Source organism: Drosophila sulfurigaster, chromosome 2R (assembly GCF_023558435.1).
Source record: "Drosophila sulfurigaster albostrigata strain 15112-1811.04 chromosome 2R, ASM2355843v2, whole genome shotgun sequence".
Classification (NCBI taxonomy): domain Eukaryota; kingdom Metazoa; phylum Arthropoda; class Insecta; order Diptera; family Drosophilidae; genus Drosophila; species Drosophila sulfurigaster.
Window position 1 is genome coordinate 34261045 of NC_084882.1, and position 21211 is coordinate 34282255.

At 42.4% G+C, this 21211-nt stretch overlaps 1 protein-coding gene across 1 annotated transcript in view; it reads left to right on the forward strand.

The window, feature by feature from the left end:
* LOC133838052 (inversin-A) overlaps positions 1-20798 on the forward strand; it is a 33240-nt gene extending 12442 nt beyond the window's left edge. Inside the window, 9 exon segments of the mRNA XM_062269002.1 lie at positions 6060-6333; positions 6408-6726; positions 6789-7756; positions 7759-9754; positions 15859-16138; positions 16202-16322; positions 18146-18219; positions 18221-18290; positions 18341-20798. Coding sequence (XP_062124986.1) covers positions 6060-6333; positions 6408-6726; positions 6789-7756; positions 7759-9754; positions 15859-16138; positions 16202-16322; positions 18146-18219; positions 18221-18290; positions 18341-18576 — 4338 coding nt within the window. The 3' untranslated portion in view covers positions 18577-20798.
* The last annotated feature ends 413 nt before the right edge of the window (positions 20799-21211 follow it).

Sequence of the window (21211 nt, forward strand, 5' to 3'; positions counted from 1 at the left end):
GGCGCCCCTCAGCAAAATTCTCTCGGTTAATCAGGTGAACGTCGCGGCGATACAGAAGCACCCTGACCCAGTCGATGAGGTCGCTAATAAATGGGGACAGGCCAACTGAATTATACCCCATTGAAGTGCTTCAGAAATGAATATTAAGTTGGAGTAAAGAAATTTATATCAATTTAAGCTTAAGAAAAAAGGTAAAACTTCATATTTAATGTACTGAAGAAATAAAGGGTTTTATGAGTTTAATTGTATTTAACTTTTAGATGTTATATTATATATATTTACAAAAGCTTTATAGATTTGTAAAAATAATTTGTAAAGTGTGGAATTTTATTCCTATAATCATATAAGAAAAATACAAATGTAACTTAAAGTATATAAATAACTCAGAATTAATACATAGCAAGCACACTCTGTTAGAACTTTTTCTTATTGTTTATGTATTCTCACGGGCATAAGAAATTCCAGAGAGGAAGTTATATTTGTGCAAAATATGTATACGACCTGGTGTATCGGATTTATTTATAGATTCAAGCTTTTTTAAGGCAAATGCCATTTAATGCAGTCAAGTTATTGTTAAAGTGAACTTTTGATATTTGAAAATGCTGATTTCAATATGAATATTTAAAGCTTTAGAGCTATTTTTGAGATCTTAGAACATGCTAAAGTTCTTTCCTGAAATATAGGAAAATCTAATAATCTAAGTAGACTTGTTTATGGCAGTCATAATTTCTATAAGATAATAAAAATGCTGATGAATTAAGCACAGGCAAAGCCTCAACAAATTTTCGTTGACTAAAGGAGTTTTGCAGGAAACAAGCAAGAAAAAGAAGAGAAAAAATGTGTAAGGACCTTTTTAACCTGGCGCCATTGAAGTCGTAGCTGTTGCTGTTGATGTTATTGTTGGCTTTGTGGCTTCACTTTTATGTGGCTTGGGCATGTTTTATTTGTTTTGAAAACTATTAAAATGGCATAAACAGGAACAGCAACAGCAACAGCAATAGCCATGGCCAGGGAGTTGGCATTGGGATGTTCTGACGTGCTCTAGACTCGACGCTCAATGCCAACTGGCAATGCCGAAGTTTTATCTTAGCTCGGTTTATGCACACAGCACAGGAGGGGAAAGAGAGAGGGAAGCAGCTGGTGCTGTTATTGGAGCGCATTGTTGTTGGACGTATTTGATTATCGCATTTCATTTTGTGTTGGGCAAACGTAGAAAGTTAAATGCAAATTCGCATGACACCGACAGCAGTTGCGGCAGCCATGGAATGAGTGGTGGAGAGAGGGATAGTAATGGTGGGGAGCGGCAACAATCACACCAACCATCAACGTAAGAATAACAAAGGCAAAAGCAACAGCAACAGCAACAAGAGTAGAACTTTATTTGATGCTGCGTTAAGTCCCTGTCACTTCTCCGCTTCTCACTCTCCCAGCTCACAGCTTGTGACCCCTGGCTTGTTGCTTGTTACCAAGAGAAAAAAGAGGGAGAAGGCTGCTCAAAGTTTTTAGGTATCATTTGAGTTTATTTGAATTATTCATAATCCGAATGACAGCGTAGGTTCGCTATAAGAAACAGAGAATGTCTCGAGATATGGCCAGGATAAACACTGCAAAAGGCGCAGCCAAGAAACACTCTTTGTAAACAAAAAGAACGCAATGCAAATTTCAACCAAAACAAACAAACGAAGGCAAGAAAACAATTTTGATTCCATCAACAACAATATTATCGAAACAATAAATCCCCAAAAAACCGCATCGATAAGTGCGAAAACTTCTTGATTAACAATTCAACGAGGTTATTGATATACTAATAAGGAAACACTGAAGTCGTGATTTATTGTCTCTGAATTAAAGCAATCAATAGCATTTTTTAAAATTCCTTTTCTAGTAGTTTCACTTTGATAGTTAAAGCTTAACCAATGTTGTGTTTAATATTCAAAACATCAATACTAATGAAGTGATTTGTGCTCCATATATCGTGATTTATTGTCCCTGAATAAAAGCAATCATTAGCACTTTTTAAAATTGCCTCTTTGGTAGTTTCACTTTGATAGTTAAAGCTTAACCAATGTTGTGTTTAATATTCATAACTTCAATTCAAAGTGCTGTTGTTTCTGGCAAAACACGCAAATTTTCTGATAGTTTTGCTTAAAGTTTGGCGGCCAATTCTTTTGTTTTTCTTTTGTGTGCAAAAGTTGTGTCTTAGTTCTTTTGGCTGCTATCGAACTATTAGTTGACTCGGTTTAATGTGCAATAAATTGAACTACAACGACTTTGGCATTTGCTACTGCCGCCTGCCAACAAGGTACACACACACACTTTCATAGTTTCAACGCTTTGCCACATTGTTTTCCTTACTCTTACTCTTCTTGCTGGTTTTTTGGCCAGCTGACAGTCACGCGATTGCTTTGCGCCTGATAAAAATAGAGAGCGACGTGCTTAAAATGTTTTCTAAAAATTGAATGTTGGTTAGAAAAGCAACACATTCAATCATTCTGCCTGACTGCCAAGATAGCAACCCAAACAGACCGACAGACCGAAACTTCTTTGGTTTCACAAATGTGTGCTACGAAGATTGTGTGTGTGTGAAGTGTGGAGAAAGGCGACTAGACAATGCACTTTTATTCCGAGTAGTAGCTTTATTTACAAAGCGTTTTATTTATGGCTTCTTTATGAAGAATTATGTAAAATTTAAGGTAAATAAGTGTTTTATGTTTGCTACTTTCAACACTTTATTTTCCATTTTATAATGAGTATTCTGTATCAATAGTAGTTACATTAAATTCTGAATACAGATAGAATATGTTACATTATAGAAACTGCTATTTTAAAAAAAACATTGCAATAAGTGTCAAACTACATGTTTAGAATTATATAAACTCTTTTGTTCCAACTTCATGTTGAACAACTAAAGTAAAGGCTTTCTTTGACATTAATATTCATCCTTTTCATAACCCTGATTTGAAGTTATGTTGTACTACTCCATATGACTTTTATGCACTATCGTTGCCAGCAATTCATTAATATTTTTACCAAGTACTAAACCCATTCAAACAGTCTTCAACATTACCTTCAATTGCCATGTTTCTTGGCAAAACTGAAGCATTCCTTGTCATAGATAACTTTTTGATATGCTTGAATTACGAGTGTACTCTCTCTCTCTCTCTCTCTTTCTTTTCGTATCCTTCAGCTGTGGAGTGAAAGTGGAACTGGGTTTCGTCAGCGTCATCGAAGCATGGCCTTAGACCCAATATCGTCCTGCTGCACGTATAAAATGGCTCTGATTCCGACAATTTGGCAAACATTTTTGGTATAACATTTTTGGGTTTGCGTGCCACACTCATCGTCTTAGTAGTCTTCGTTGTTGTTGTTGTTGTTGTTGTCGTCGTCGCATTGCGAACTTTGCAGGCAGCGTAAAGTTTTAGCATAGTTCCTCGATGGTGGCGACAGTATTTTTTCAGCACTTGACATGTTTTGACACGCGCAAAACGGCGAACGGCGAACGCGGCAAAACGCTTTTGCAACGGGCTCGTTAAGATGTTCGCCAACACGCTGGAGTTTGATGTTGTGCTGCGCGCCAAAATGGCCCATGTGAATCTGGTAGAAGAAGAAGGGAGGGAAAGGGGAGAAAGGGGCTGTTTATAATACACACCTCGATAGTGGCGAAAATTCACCACGTTGCCAGCGAAGGCGCGTTGCCAATCGCAACCGGCAAACGTCAAATGCGGCACTTGCACTTTCCAAAGAGACGCCAAAAAAAACGCCGTTTGTTTATGTTTGTTTTTGTTGTCGTTGTCGTTGCTGGCCCGTTGCGGCGTTGTGGCCATTGTTGCTTTAGTTACTAACAAGCAACGGCCGCAGGCGGGCCGCAAATGAAAAGTAATTTTCAATTATTTATACCTATCACAATTTTCACGTGATTAACGCGAAAATATGTTCAATTATTAATTGTTAAGCTGCTATTTAACATGTTGCACTCGAAACTCCTTCTCGTCATCAGTGTTGTTGTGAATTTTGTGAAATATAAATTATTTAATTACATACGCTACGCTGCTTTCTCCATACCGAAAACAACAACATTGACAACATCAACTGGTTAAGGCAATGCATACATCGCACATTTGAATAAATATTAACATAAATTAATTAAAAAAAAATTAAAAACGAGAAACCGAGAAATAAATGTGGAAAAAACAACACAAGCCAAATAAATACAAGAAAAACATTTGAGTGTAATTAAAGTATGTCTTCCAACGAGCACGATTTCGATTCACATTTGCTGTTGCTGTTGCTGTTGCCTGAAAGGGTCAGTGAGAGAGTGACAGCGGGAGACGCAGCGTTGGCAGCAGCGGGGGGGAGCAACACATACGCAATTAATAATCCCACAATTTATTAAACAGTTTCGCTGTAAAATGCAAATGACGTTTTAATTAGTTTATTAATCGTTTCGCATTTTGCATTACGTCTGTCCTTGTTGTGGATGCTGTTCGCTGTTCGTTGTTGTTGCTGTTGCTGCTTGTCGTCTCTTTAGCCGCCAGCGCATGCATTGAATTATTATTGCATACTTTGAGGCGCGCATTGGAAAACGCGTGATCGATTACAGCGCGTTTGAAGTTTGTTTAAGCTGACAGATTACCGAACGCCGGCAGCGTTGTATTGTTTATTGTGCTTTATAGTTTTATTAGATATAATTTATTTGCCAATTTCAATAGTAAGTTAAGCCTTAACAACACATTTTCGGTAACTTATTGTAAATTATTATTAGAGTTCTTAAAATATACCAAATTAATATACCAAAAAAATACTGAAATATACTTTAGGATATATGTGGTATATCGATATATTCTTTCAAACACTGTGGTATTGCGGTACTTAAAATATACCAACATAATATACCGCAAATACAAAAATATACTACATAATTTATTTCATATATTGATATACTATACTTAAAATATACCAAAATATACCGAAATAGTATACCATAAAATACTAAAATATACTAAAGGCTATATTTGGTATATTGATATGGTACTACATTCAAAATATACCATGGCGTGCAAAATATACCAGATACTAAAAGTTATATTTGGTATATTAATATGGTATATATCTACATTAAAAATATATCATAGAGAGCAAGTTGTCAGTCAAAGCAATATATATTATATCTCAAAAATACTGAAATATACTAGCAATATTTGGTATATCTATATACTAAATACTACTACTAAAAGCTATATTTGGTATATTGATAACTATGTACTACATTCAAAATATACCGTGGCGTGCAAAATATACCAGATACCAAAAGCTATATTTGGTATATTAATATAGAACTGCATTCATGGTATATTTTGAATACCATAGAGTACAAAATATACCAGATACTAAAAGCTACATTTGGTATATTGATACTCGTACTACATTCAAAATATACCATACCATTCAAAATATTCCATGTTGTCAGCCAAAGCAAGACCTCTACCTACCTACCATAATACAATTCGTAACCAAAGTATTTGGCAAAGTTAAAATAATTTTATGTTTCCACAGTAAATGGTCAATTGGCTTCATTTGATTTTATAATAAATCTGCCAATGATATGACCGTATTTCTGACACAAACTATTTATTCATTCGCATCACACTTGGTCAAATAATAATCAATATATTTGTGTTTGATGAATATTTGCAAATAATTCTGACAGCATATTTTGCATGCGATCAACAGTATTTTAATTTCAAACCATTTATAAATGAATATAATTAAAAATATATGGGAATTTTAAAAGGCAATTTCATTTCTAAATGAAATAATTGGAATTTCAAAAGTGACTCGAACATATTTGGTAAACCAGGACAACAAATATTAATGCATAAAAGCACTAAACTTTAAATGGATGGCATAAGCATAACTCTGTCATAAGCGTGTGGAAACTGGGATCTCTCAATAAAGTGCATTCCTTTCACATTTCTCTATCTATATCCACTTGCATTTCCATTTAGTATTTTCCTACTATTTCATTCCCATTTCTCTGTATTTTTTTTCGTTTTTTGCAGCCCCAATTGCTGCGGCAACGTGACCGTAGCAACCGCAACGCGCTGCATTATTGTGCGGCGCAGGACTTGGAGCAGACGCGCGACCTCGTGGCGGCGGCAAGCATTGCGATAGCAGCTCCCGAGCTGCTCGAGTCGGCCGATGAGGATGGCTTCACGCCGCTTCACTTGGCTGTTATTCAGGGCAACTTGGCGATGGTCAATTTGCTGCTAGCGAACAAAGCCGATGTGAATGCGGTGGACAATGAAGGTCACTCCGTGGTGCACTGGGCAACGGGTAAAATACAGCTGAAAAGAGTTCAACTCTTTACTCAAATAACTCTCTCACTCTATCTCTCTCTTTCTGTGTAGTGTGTGGCGAAATTGAGGCATTGCGGGCTGTGCTGGCAGCTGGTGCCAGTGTGGCCAAGCCCGATGTGAATGGCGGCACGCCGCTTCACTATGCGGCACAAATGTGCGGCGTCAGCTACGACAGCAAACTGCAGTCGAACTCCAATTCCAGCAAGCTGGCGCTCGAAATTCTTGGCATACTCTTGTCCCATCCACAGACCAGTGTCGATGTCCAGGACAAAGATGGGCGACAGCCGCTCCTCTGGGCTGCCTCCGCTGGCTCAGCCAAGGCGGTCATTGCGCTGGTGAAAGCAGGAGCTCGTGTGGAGAGTTGCGATAAGTGGGTGGCACAGAAGTTAATCACTTGCTTCCTTATTTAACTCCTTTCTTTATACTTCACAGAGATGGCTTAACTGCTTTGCATTGCGCTGCTTCTCGTGGCCACACCGAGTGCATTGACACGCTGATCAGTTTGTGCGGCGCTCCTACAGATCTCATTGACTCCAATGGCTGCACAGCTTTGCATTATGCTGTTACCTTAGGTCATGCGGATGCCACAGCGCGTCTCCTCGACTTGGAGGCGGATCCTAATCGACAGGATCGAAAAGGACGCACGCCAGCGCATTGCGGTTGCTCGAAGGGACAATTTGAGACGCTGAAGCTACTTAAAGAACGTGGTGCGAATTTGTGGCTGCGCAATGCCAAAGGAGATCTTCCGCTGCATGAGGCAGCTGCCTCAGGGCGTCGCGAGTTGCTCGAGTGGCTGCTGGTGCAGCGACCCAAGCAGGTGAACACCACCAGCAACGATGGACGCAGTTTGCTGCACATTTCGGCGGCCAACGATTACACAGACATGTGCAAACTTTTGCTTGATTATGGCGGCGATGTGAATGCTTTGTACAGGAATTCGCGTGGCATTGTTTTGACTCCTTTGGATTGTGCTTTGCAGCGTGGTCATCGCTCCACGGCCAAGTTTCTGCAATCGCATGGCGGACAGCCGTCGAGCAAATTGCGTTTGGCTGCACGACGTGGCAATCCATTTCATGAGGGAGCTGCAGCTGATCCTGTGCGTCCCTTGAAGTACGTGGAGAAGGAAGAAGTCCACGATCTACGCAGCTCCAAGAAGTACGTTGTTTATCTCAAGCGCACAGACTCCGATGGTAACGCAGAGCAGGCTGAAGAGGAGGGCGAGGGAGATGATTGCAGCTGCACGGAGCAATCGTATCGCAAGGAGCAGCGATTGCAGCACATTTGCCGACGTCACAAGCGTCGCCAGCTGCGACGACGCACCAACAGTTGTGGGGAGAACAAGCACGAGAAGTGCAGCGACATTTGTCGCTCCAAGAGCAACATTGAGATCAGGCGACGCAAGTCAGAGAGCGCTATGCGAGCACAAGTGATTGCGAGAACGATGAGGATGAAGATGAGGAGGAAGATTCCTGTGAGAATTGTTGCTACCACAAGCGACAGAAGCAGCGCGTGGTGCAACGCAAGCGCACAGTTTCCACACGTCGTTGCAAGTCGGATAAGTTGGGGGACAGCGAGGGGGAGGAACACAGCGAAGGGGAAAAGCAGGACAAGAAGACAGCAGAAGAGTCCAAGAAGGTGGAAATAGTTAAGGAGCAGTCGAGTGAAGACAAAGAGCAGACTGCAACAGCAACAACAGCTGCAATTGCACCAGCAACCACAGTAGCAACTCCGCCAGCAACCTCTGCTACAACTCCAACTCCAGCTGCAAGTGAAGCTGCAACTCCAGCTGCAACTCCTTCAGCAACTGTCAAGGAAGGCACCTTCATCAAGTCGCCGCCACAAAGCGCCAAAAGCGAGAAGCCAGCTGAACCTGCTGCCGAAAGTCTAAAGGTAGCAGAGACCAATGCGGTGGAGTTAACCGATGAGGAACAGGAGGCAGCCAAGTCTGTAGTTACCCAAGTCGATGTGCATCACGATGCCGCTGAAGAATCCCCAGATGCAAAGCAAGAGCTGAGTGAAGAAGATACCAAATTGGTGTCCAATGAAGTCGAACAGATGATCAAAATTGCTGCTACAGCGTTGAGCAGCGAGTCCAAGAGCTCCACCGATGATGCTTCAGTCAAGGAGCAACCCGAGCCAGCTAAAGAGTTTCCTGCCAGTGAAGAGCCAGCTAAACCCGAAGTTGTTACTGCTGAAACAGTTGTTGCTGCCACGACCACGACCACGCCCACTGCCACACCCACACCCACGGTTGCTAAGCCAGCAACAGCCGAGCAACCACAGCAGCAGCAGCAGCAACCAACTGAGAAGCAGCTGCCCGTTGAGGCTGAAAAACCAGAGCAGCTGCCAGCTGAGCCCAAAGTGAGTGAGTCGAAAGCTGCCCCAACACCGAAAACGACGCCGACGACGTCGACCTCGAACCCAACGCCATCGAAACCGCAGACTGAGCCCAAAAATCCACAGCAAAAGCCGCCAGCCGCACAGTCCCAACCACAGCAGCAGCAGCAGCCACAGCCACAGCCTGTGACTCAGCCACAGCAACAGCAACAACAGCAGCAGCAACTTCCTAAGTCTCAGCCTCAGCCTCCGCAGCAACCACAACGCGAACAGGAATCTAGACGCTCCTTTACGCTGCTGCCCTCGGATTCGGCTGATGATGAACCCTCAGCAACTGTTGCCCCCTCAGCAACAACCAACAACAATAATAACGCCAACGAACCGGAGCGCAAATCCAGCTTCACGGTACTCAAGAGCGATGAATCGATGGGCGAGTTGGAGGATTCGCCGCGTCCCAAAGAGCTGGACTTTGCCAGCAACAGTCAAGTGTTTCAAGTGATGCACGATGGCAACGGCAGCTCGAAGCTGCCCAGTGCCTCAGAGTTGGATAAAGGAGAGTACGATTACGAGGAGTACGACGAAGGGGATGACGATGACGGTGGCATTGACCCAGAGCATGACAGCGCCTTGCGTCGCTTCCTCAGCAGCGGTAATCGTCATGGAGTGGCAGGAGATGCTGGTGAAATCGCTGTGACCAGTGATGTGACTGGCTATGATGGACTCTCGAATGGAAGGAAGCGACGGCTGAAGAAACGCGTGCGCAGCGGCGCCAAGACGCGTAGCAATTGGAAGCATGCGCAGGAGTCGCGAGACAGCAACAATGCCGCTGGCTTGGCCACCACGAGCAAGGATCAGGACTCCGGATTCGAGCCAAGTCCGCGTGCCGAACGCACCAAGATTCCCACGCCGCGTAGTTCGCACACAGCGATGCCGCGTCGTCCCATTTATGCCACACTCGATGGCAGGTCGTGCAGCAGTCGGCTGGAGAATCGCAAGCCGGGAGATAAGGGAGCGTGTGATATGGGCGCCGTGACACGTTCCATACAGCGCAATATACGCAGGTAAGTGTGGCAGATTGCCGGTAACTGATTCCTCAGCGTTTAAGTGGCCAATGACCAAGATTCATTCACTTAAATTAATCACCACGGCGGCGCTGTTGATTTGCCCAGCTTCCTTACCTTACTTTTCCTCTTCTCTTTGGTCCCTCCCTCCTTCGACTCGAGGTCTGGCCGTAGATTTATTTACTTGATGCTTGATTTTAATCAACTTGAATGTCCCAGAGCCGTCGGAGCATTCATCCTGAATTCGCATTATATCACGCACGCTGCCCCTGGGCAGCCGCCACCGCCAAAAGCCACCGCAATCCTCGCAGCTGACGTCGCTCTCTGTAATATAATCAAAGTGGCGGCCACAGTTGAGTCGAGTCGCGTTGCGTGCGTTGCGTCGCGTCGCTGCGAATTGAGCTGAATTGTGTTGGGCCGCCTTAAAGTTAATTTAGTTGGGCACTTAATAGCCTTGGCAACATTTCTCATTTTTTAACGTGGCACCATTGTTGCTGTTGTTGTTGTTGTTGTTGGCGGCCCGGTCAACAAATAAATTGGCCAGCTTCCGCTTGCCATCAAAATGCGCGCGCTTTAAAGTTATCATAATGCGGTTAAAGGCAATAAACGTGGCATTAATGTCCATTCGCCATGTACTTGGGCATTAACGATGACCCCCTCATGGAACCCCTCCCAGAAATACCGTTAGCTTTAACCGCAATTGTACCAAGTGCTAGCCATTATCATCTACATTGAGTGTTTGGAGGGGGCAAACTGTTTGCCAACAACACACAAAAGGGATATCAATTAATAAAAGTTCTTAATTGAGCCATTTCTGCGCTCTCAGCTGAAGACAATGGCAATTGCGATTGCAATCTAGGATATGAATTTTAATCTGATGTAATAAATGCTAAATGCTAAACAATAATAATTGTGAAAGCATAAAGATGAAGCAATAAAAAGGAATGAATAACTAATAATAACAATTAATATTAAATACATATTGAATGGTCTTACATGCATACCAACTAGCTTTTGTCTGCTTTGGGCTGCTTGCTGCGGCACTTGAAATCAGCTTCTCAGTCATTTGTCAAATGCACGCGTAATTAATGCGTATGCCACACAATTCTAGCCACTACTGTAGCCACTAACACACAGCGATCACAATCAAGAGCGGTTGAAAGCTGTCCGGCAATTAATGGGACAAGAAATATGTATGTAGAGCACTTCAGAATGTGTGGCTTGGGCAGTTTAGAACAGCTGTTAGCATTGAAGCAGACGTGACTGTTGCATATACATTGCTGAACTGCTTGTTTGCACCGTTTGCACTGCTTAAGTGCAGAAGACTCGCCCACACTTGAGCAAAGCGAAGCAGTGCACTACTTCTCACTCTTTTCCAGATCAGGCAAATTGCCTAAGCAAATTCAAGCAGTGCGATTCTTCTCACTCTTATACAGATCAATTGCCTAAGGCTAAACGAAAAGCAAGCAGTGTGCGAAAAAAGCTTGCTTTAAATATTTATACAATCTGTCCTTGGTTTATGAGATACATTATTAATTAATAGTCAATAATATTGATTATTTTTCAATTAAATATTTTCGCGCTTTTAATTAATTCATAGTTGGCCAGAGATGTTTGCGTTGATAAACGCATCCGCAACGGATGCTATTACGAGTTTTCACTCCCCCCATTCTCCATTCTCCATTTCACCTTTCTCCACACACACACACTTTTTCGCTGGCCGGATGTGCGAGTATGCGTAGAAGAAACAAACAATTGTCGAAGCATTATTTATTATTATTAATATAATAATTTGCTGGGGCGATAATTAAGTTGTTTTTGAACAATGAAATTCAATTTTTCAATAACGCAAATCAATTTAAATCAGCGCAGAGAAACAATCTAAATTGCATTATATATAGTATAGCGCAAATGAATAACAATAGCGGGTATTGATATTATTTATTGCTGTTGAAAATTAAACAATGCGAAACAAATTTCTGAGCTTAAGCTGAAAGTGTATTTTTAGTCAGAGAGAGAGAGGCTTGGCTTTAAAAACCTTTTGCGAGATGTTTGTTGCTGATTGCTGATTTATTTTAATTTATACGGAACGGCAGCAAAATCTGTGCTCTGTGCGCTTCTGCCCATCCCTTTGACTGTGTGTTGTCATTAGCTGAAATGCTCATTTCCGGCAAAGAGTTGCGCATTTTAATTAAGTGGCAAGGTCTCGAGCCCAACCCAACTCTACCCACGGCCAACGACCACCTGCGGTGAGTGTTTTGTTTATGCAAAAGCTGGCGCAAAATATGAAAATAGGACGCAGCTTGCAGTCGCGACGTCGAGTTGAGTTGAGGCAGGGCAACATTAACAAGGCGCTAATACTAATTGTAAGTGGAATTAGCGGAGATTAGCGGGTGAATCTTGAAGATGGCAAAAGCGAAGGCGGGTGACAAGCGACAAGCAAACACAGTTAGACAATTGGAATTTGTTTTAACGACCTTGTTGCGGATATCCTTGCGATGCGAAGGTATTAAATGGAGAACTACAACTGCAGCTTAAAACATTTCCCTATTCTAAATTTGCGTTTGCCATTTTAAGCCTGCGGGATTAGAGTTCAAGTTCAAGCGAACTGCGAGTAATAAGTCAATTGTATTTGGTAATTAAAGGATTTGCATAGGCCACGCTAGAAACTTGGCAAAACTTAATTAAATTTGCAGTAAGCACACTTTTATTAATTTTCGTAATCTGCGCCCTGGGCTATGAATAAATTTGCCAAGCCAAGCCAAAGCAAACGAACGAGAAAGTGGAGGAGGAGGAGGAGGGGAAAAGGAAACAAAATTCATAAATAAAAAATAAATAATACATTTTGCACTTGACTAATGAAAATATTTACGCGACGGGGCCGTTCACTCGGTTTGCATAAGCTGAGCTTCATCCCAACCAAAAAAAAAGGACGTGTAAGGAAGCCAATGCAAATACGCAATGCGTATACGCAATGTGCGCCAAGACAAACAAGGCGGCAAAGTCTTCCTTTGCCAACTGTAACGAAATCGTTTTTTTTTTGTCGACACTGAGTGTGAGTCAATTAATTCTTGTAAAATACATAAAAATCCAAACGAAATCCACTCGGGGCCGAACTCGCTTCAGCTTCAGCTTCAGCCTCTGGGTTGTGGGAGAACCAACAAAAAAAAGAGGGGAAAAACACGAAAAGTAAAAGTATATAAATGTAGAGAAGCAGCTGCAAATCTAAAGCACCCGGTAGAATACTCTCTTGGCTAGCTTCTGACTGCTGCACCATGAAAAGTGTGTAAATAGAGAATTTTATTTATATCAGTAGCATGTTTGTTTATTTTCCTTTTTTATTTCGCATTTTATTTTTGCTGTTGTGTTGTGTTGTGGCAACTTTATTTTGCTTTTTCGCTACGGCTCTGAACAGATTAAAATTTTATCTGACGCATAAATTAAACAAATAACTTGCCAGAGCAAGGCCTGCTCTCTCTTTCGCTCTCTCCCCTCTCTCTTTCGCTCTCTCTCTCTTTGTGTGTGTCCCAGCAGCACAGGTGAGATTTGAGATTTGGGATTTATAATGTGCGCTCACGTAATTGACATTGTTAAATATTTGGATTTCGTTTTTGCCGTCGTCCAACTTTCGTCCTTTGTGTATGTGTGTACCTGTCTGTGTGTGTGTGTGTGTGATGTCCTTGCGGATTATCTGCTGCTTGCCAGTTTGCCAAACGTGAGTCTATTAGGCCAAAACGTATTTATGGATTACTATTTTCCAGCACATATTTAATAAATATTCCACTTTGTCAGCTAATGTGCCCAGCCTTTACTTCTCTCTCTCTCTCTCTCTCCATCTCTCTTTCATTTCGACTTTAACTTGCTCAGCTTTTTAAGCTGCGCTCTTGAAACTTTTGAGCTGCAGCCTCAGGAAGTTGGCGCTTCGATGAAAAATGAGGCGAGAAACTTTTGGCGTTCGCCTCCTCCAAAAAAAAAGTGCGACGAATTTTGAGCGGCTTTTTGTGTCGATGCGAATCGTCAAAGCAGCCTCAGCGTTGCCTCTGGCTAAAATATAGAATGCAACAAAGTGCGCACATATGTGCCTGGAGTGTGTGTGTGTGTTTGTGTGTGTGTGTGTGTCAGCCGAAGGTTTCTTAAATCGTTTGCATTTTTGTTTGCTTTTGTTGTTTATGCATTGCAAATTGCTGGCAGGCAAAAGCGATGTTGTTGTTGCAACAGTTGCATTTGTTAGTGCAGCTTGTGGAGCGCTTAATTTCTTTGCATTTCGTTGTCACTCGCCATGGCGACGTTGTCAACAGTCCCCGCCCCCCCGCCTCTGCCTTCTTCGTCCGGTTTTCGGGCCGTGTTTCCACTCCATCCACTTTGGTGCAACGCGCACTTTTTGCTTGTCACATTTGTGTCACAAACAGGATGCCGTCGGCGGCAGAGTCGCAGAGTGAAGGGAAAGGGAAGGCGGGGAAGGAGGCGGCGTGGGCGTGACAGTGAGTCGGTCACTGAAAAATGTAGCACACACAAAATCAACGCGCAGCAAGAAAATGCAATGAAAGTTGTGCTAAGCGAACGTAAAACGGAAACGGAAATCAGCAGCAGCAGCAACAGAGAAAGAGAGAGGGAAAAGAGAAAAAATAGCAATAAAAAAAATGTGCCAAGGACACTATTGCAAAAACTATTTGCGCTGGCTGAAAGTGGCGAGCGTTGGCCAAGGCTGCAGAACAGAAGAGGATGAGGAGGGGAGAGAGATGCAGCTGAGTGAAGCCAAAGCGAGGCGTAAAATTGAAAAGCGCTTCGGCAAACAAGCCACAGTTAGAGAGCTGCGGATAGAGATGATGATGGCCGATGGCCAATGGGAATGCAGATGCATCAGCATCTCAGATAGAGATGTAGTTGTAGTTGTAGCTGTAGCTGAAGATGGCCCAAAGAGATGGCAGGCGGCTAAACAAGCGGAAGAGAGATTCAAGCCCAAGTAGCTGCGGTTTTTGCAAGAGATTCCAGAGAGCACCCAGAAGGGGCAATTTGTTACGCAGTTTTAACGCTGCAAGCAGCACTTTGCGTTTACCTTTACCTCCTTCATTTCTTTCCCCCCTCGACCCCTTTTACCTTGCTCATTATTTGGCCAATTGCTGTGCGGCTTTTTGTGCCTTTCTGTTCCTCGTCTTTTTTTTCGTTGTCGTTTTTGTTTCAAAGTCAAATTGTTTCGCATAATTTTGCCGTGCAGCCAAGTGGCGAACAGTGTCAAGCATAAACTGCCTGCCAACCATCGCTTCCCCTCTCCTCTCTCCATCCTTTGCTGCTGCATTAACAATTTCAACGTTGCGAAGTGCACTCGACAAATTTGCTCAGCTTAGAAGCCGCAGTTGATTTGCCAAACGAACAAAGTTTCAAGTGCCTTTAAAAAGGCATCTTAAAGTCGAAATCTGAAATTTGAAATTTGAAATCTGCTGCTCGAATGTTGCCAAAAGCCAACCAACCAGTCAGCGGCGTCATTTCAATATTTGCTTAGTTTTTAATAAAATTTTCAATTAGATTTTATGCCATGGCTTTTCGCTCGGCTTTAATTTGACTCGCTAGCAAACTCGCTTCTCTCTCTCTCCACTCTCTCTCTCTCTCTGCCTTTATGTGCTCTCTCAATTATTAATAGAATTTTTTTGCGCGCACGCACTTTAGTATTTTTGAAATTTTAATAACATGATGCCTTTTATTGCGCTTCGCGCATTGTGCGCATTGTGAGGGTGGAGCAAACGTTGTTAACCCTCTGGAGGGGGAGGAAGGAAGGATGATGCTGCGAGGGGGGTCACAGCGGGCGCAAGGCCTTTTGTTTGCCTCGCGAAATATCAAAATGACAATTTACGTACATTTGCAAACATTTATTTTATGCGCGGGCTTCGCAAAGCTCGAGCTCTTGATGATGATGATGAGATGGCAGAAAAACATCAGACGATAGACGACTGAAGAGACAGCGGACAGACAGACAGACAGACAGACTTGGAAGCCGGAAGAATGAGAACAATGCTGCGCTTTTCTTTTGTGGCATGCGTTGTCATGACGGCCAATCCAAATTCATCTATTACTTGCTTTTTTTTATGCTTCCCCTCCTCCCTCCTCAGATACTACATGGAGCGCAAGATCTTTCAGCATCTGTTGGAGCTCAAGTCGCTGCAGATACGTTCAAACAAACTGAACGAATCGGTGCTGGTGAAGCGAGCAGTTGACGACTATCACAAATCATGTGTGTTGCTCGGCGGTGAAACTGGCACAAGGCTGAGGCGATACAATTTCAGCGAGTATACGTTCAAGAACTTTGAGCTGTTTCTCTACGAGACGCTCAAGGGACTGCAGAAGCCGGGCACGAACAACTTTCAGAACATCAACGAGGTCTACGAGGAGGTAAGCATAACCCAACTAGCTATACTTCGAGTTCTCACTCTTTCTCTTTTCTTCTTCTGACAGGCCGAGCGACGTCTTAGCCCCGACTACAATGCGTATGAGAAGGCGCTGCAGTGCACGACGAAGACGCATCGTTGTCTTCATGCAGCTCACGCCTACACCGGGATTCCGTGTGCCGCGTATAGTAAGTCAGAGAGGCCAATGCTAAGCCCCTAAGCGGCTCTTTGAAAGCGTGAAAAATGGCACCAGCAACACTAACAGCAACAGCAACAGTAGCTGGCCAAACGAGTTGTTGCCATCTTTCTTTTTTGCTGTTGGTTTCTTTGTTGAGTGGGTCAAGCGGAATTCAAAGCAACACACAAACTGAAAGCGCGTGGGCGCCAAATGCGCCGACAGCATTAAAATAAATCCTAATTACGAGCAGTTTATTCATTTGACCAAGCAGCTGAGCAGCAGCAGCAGAAAAAATATATTAATATATATATTTTGCTGCTTTTTCGGACGCCTTTTCAACTTTTATTACAGCGCTGCTGTAAAGGATGCGTCCGGCTTAGGCCAAATTAAAAAACGCATTCATTTCTATGCCAAGCCACCCTCAATGTGGCGCTGTTTATGCTCGAGACAGACAGACAGAGAGACAGACAGTCAAGTCAACACTAATCCGCAGCCTGAAAACGCGCTTAATCCTCAACCCAGCTGAGGCGTCTCTCACTCTCTTGTTGCAACAACAAGAATATTAAGTCGTTAGCCTCAGAAGCAACCCCACTCAACTGGGCAATTGGCTTTTTTCGCGAATGCAAGTTGAAATGTTATAGTACTTTCTTTTTTATACCCGCTACTCGCTAGGGTAGAAGGGTATTATAAACATATGCAACAAGTGCAACAGACCCTATAAAGTATATACAAATTTATCAACGTCAACAGCCTAGACGATTTAGCCAAGTCCATCTGTCTTTCTGTCCGTCTGTCTGAAAATTGGGATGCGATACAAATTTGAGAAGATTTGCAAGAAATACTTTTGTATAGTAAATAAAACGTATACTGCAATTGGATCTTAGTTGTTTTAAATTATATTCTAAAACTATACCAACAAAAAAATACTAAAATATACCGCATGCCATATTTGCGAGCCAACAATTTGGAATATTTTGTACTCTATAGTATACATTTTACATACACATTATCCATATATCATTTACAGATTTCGGTATATTTTGTGCTTTATGGTATATTTCACATGTATTACAATATAAATATACCAAATATAGCTTTCGGTAAATTTTTTACCCAATTGAATATTTTTAATGTAGTATTTACATTATCGATATACCAAATATTGCTTTCGGTATATTTTGTACTCTATGGTATGTTTTAAATTTAGTACAATATCGATATACAAAATATAGATCTCAGTATATTTTGTAATCTATGGTATATTTTAATGTAGTACGTTATTGATATGCCAAGTATAGCATTCAGTATATTTTATACTTTATGGTATATTTTGAATGTCGTACATTATCGATATACCAAATTCATCTTTCGGTACATTATCGATATATCAATTTCATCTTTCGGTATATTTTGTACTAGATGGTTTATTTTGAATGTAGTGCAATATCGATATACTAAATAAAGCTCTCAGTATATTCTGTACTTTATGGTATATTTTAAATGTTGTACATTATCGATTCACCAAAATCTTTACCTTTGGTATATTTTAGTATGGTAGTATAGTATTTTTGAGGATTATGGTTATACTGAAAATGGGTGTCAGGTATCTCACACTAGAGCACACTCATCTGTAACTTTCTTACTCGTTTATTATTGCAATTTTAAAGAGTGTTTTGCTGACCGTCTGACACCTGACACATGTCTCTCACTTTTACTCACTCCTCTCTCGAGTCACATAAAAATGGCATGCACTTAATTAGGCTGATCGCCAAAGATCATTAATCTAACTCGAGTTCTCTCTCTCTCTCTCTCTCTCTCTCTGTGTATCTGCAGTTTCCATGATGAATCACCACACGATGCCCAAGTTTGGATTTGGACCATATAAAAAAGCCGGCAGCGTCAGCAGTTTTTTATCTGCCAAAAATACTGACCAGCGGACGCGCCTCAAGCGGACGCACAGGAGGTGGAAGCGGAGGCGGAGGCGGCGTTGGAGTTGACATTGGCGTGGGCTTCGGGGGCTGGGGGGCCGGGGGAAATGCAGCCACAAAGTTGCACTGGAGCTGTCACACGGAAAGAGTAAACAACTAATTTCACTGCCAGCGGATAAGTTGGACAGCAATAAACGTTACTATGTGACGTTCACAGTTAAGGATTCGCCGGGCCAGTCTGCAGTCAGCGAGGCGCATAAACAAAGTCAGCAACAGCAACAACAGCAATTGCAGCGGCAATCGAGTTGTGCTGGTGGCGATGCGAGCGGCAAGTAGCACGTTGCGTATACGTAATGTGGCTTTACTTTTGCTGTGGCCCTGTGGTTTGCCCATTGCAATATTACCCATACGCAGTGTGTGCCCAACAGCAGCAGCAGCATCATCATCATCGTCATCGTCGTCGTTGCGCCAAATGCATTAAAACAATGCGACATTTTGTTCTTTTGCTGTGCTTTTTATGCGACCGCCCGCTGTCCAACTGCGCGCTTTTGTTGCTGCCTCTGCTGCCTGTGCTGCTTTTTGGTCCTGCTTCCTGTGTTGTTTTTGCTGCACTTTAAGATGGCCAACTGCTGATAATGGATGATGGCGCTGCGCTGCGGCTGTCAGTTGAAGTTGTCACGCCAGCAGCGTCAGCAGCGGCAACAGCAGCTTGAATTACTTATGTAGAACCTCCTCTCTCTCTCTCTTTCTGTCTCTGCCCTCCATTTCCTCTTTCCTCTACTAAAAGCAGTTGTTCAGCTGCCTCTCTCTTCTTTATCCTCTATCTCTTGTGTTGAATTCTGTTTTGTTTGCTATTCGGCTGTTTGTCTGTTAGCGCTCTTGTTGCGCTTTTATTTCACTTTTTCATTATCATTTCTTTTTTTTTTCAGTTTTTTCCATTTTCCTTTTTTTTTTTGCTGCCGCTGCTGCCGTTGTCATTGCTATTGCTATTGCTGTGTACGCTACTAATGCCACAGATAAGCGTTGTTATTAACGCTCGGCTTACCAGCACCAGCAGCAGCATCAGCAACAGCAGCAGCTTCAGAGTCCTCCTAGTTCCCTTCTTCTCCTCCTGTTTGCCTTTTGTCTTCGTTTAAAAGCAACAACAGCAGCAGAACAACAACGACGACGACGACGACGAATGAATAAATGTAAAATATGTACCGTGCATTTCTTTTGGCATTTCAACATTTTTACTTTATTTGCAATTTTATTTACTTGTCTGCGTCCCATTCAAGCTCTGCCTGTGCGCTTACCCAAGGCTTTAAGCGACAGTGCCAGAGCAGCAGCCAGCAGAGGAAAGAGAGAAAACGACAGAGAGAGAGCGAGAGGGGAAAGTGTAAGAGCGAAAGCAAGTCTTCAATTGAATCTAACTTTTAATGTAGCTGTAGATAGATTTGCACTTACTTCGATTATATTCGATACGTTATTCCAGTTGTCAGTGCAGGTATTCAGCAGTCGGTGCCTGGAACCACGCGCTGCCAACCACTTCGCATTGAGTGCATTGTAAATGGAGAATAATTGCATTGAGCATGAAGAAAATACAAAAAAAAGTGCAGATTTGCAAGAGCAACGCGAATTGAATTTGAAATTCGCTTTATTATAAAATAATAATAATAATGAAATATATGTAATAATAATTGGAAATGATTTAAGCAAAAGCTGATTTCAAGAGTTTACATTTAGATTTAAGCCAGCTGTTGCGAAATAAAACGTTGAAAATGTCCGAAATTGAAGCGTTGTGTTTGTGTTTTGATTTCCACCAGATGGAAGAGATGCAGAGGAAGAGAGCGAACAAAAGAATTGTGCACGTCATGTCCTTGGCATAGATACGCGAACAGTTGTCGCTCGAGCTGATTGCTCCCTTAACAGTCAGCAGGCAGAGAACAGAGAGCAGACACAGCTGCCAGGCTCAACAACGTTTGTGGCTTGTCAAATTTAAGCTGTCGACCCCGGCCAGGATGTCTACGTTGCAACAACGGGCCATTGATGTGATGATGATTGTGATTGCGATTGTTATGACTCTGCAGCCAGGACTTCTGTTCTCTTCGTTGCTGTTCGCTTCGTGGGCGTTACAACTCCATTGGCGAGCTTGTCAACAAGAGAGCCCAATAATTGCTGCACTGCATCAATGCTGTTATGGCTTTTCCAGCCCCGTTCTGCCAATTGCACCAGGCTTCTGCTCTGCTCTGCTCTGCTGTCCTGTCCTGTCCTACGCTAATTGAATTCAAAGCTGACGTTTATGGTCTCTGGTCCTTCGTTGGTTCTCGTTGGGGGGAGCGATGTCAGCCATTTAGTTGGCGCATTAATATTTCAGCAGTTGTGTCCTCAACTAAGCACGCCTTTGTGTATTGTGAACGCCAAAAGATTTGGCCAGCCGACAGTCCTCTAATTTGCCTGCTTGTGCTTCTCCTGCTGCTGCTGCTGCTGCTTGTGTGCTTTAAGGTTAAGCATCGACTGTCACATTAAGGCACGCCAGCGACTGCTCAATGCCCTTCCTCACCCTGGACAGCACTTCAATGGACTCTCCCACTCTCTCTCTTTGTGCAAATCTGTGGATTTATGTGGCATTAGTTTTGGCTTTTACTCGGTAGTACTTTTTCCACATGAAGAGCATGCGACTTCACTCTCAACTTGACTGCAAAAACAGTTAAAAATTAACAAAAAATGTGTACAACGAATAATCCTCTTAAGGATTATATCTGAAATTAAAAACGTTTGCCATTTGTATTTCAAAAGAGGCAAACAATTATCTTAAAATAGCCATCGATTTGCTGAAGCTTTTTTGTAGTGTAATATTTAATCTGTTGCTTGCTTAACATAGTTATGGAAAATAATTACCACATATGTTGTAATTTATGCTTAAATTAAGTTTTTAGTTTAGTGTTCAGTATTTCACTTTCTTTATGCCACATCACAACTTCACTTTTGT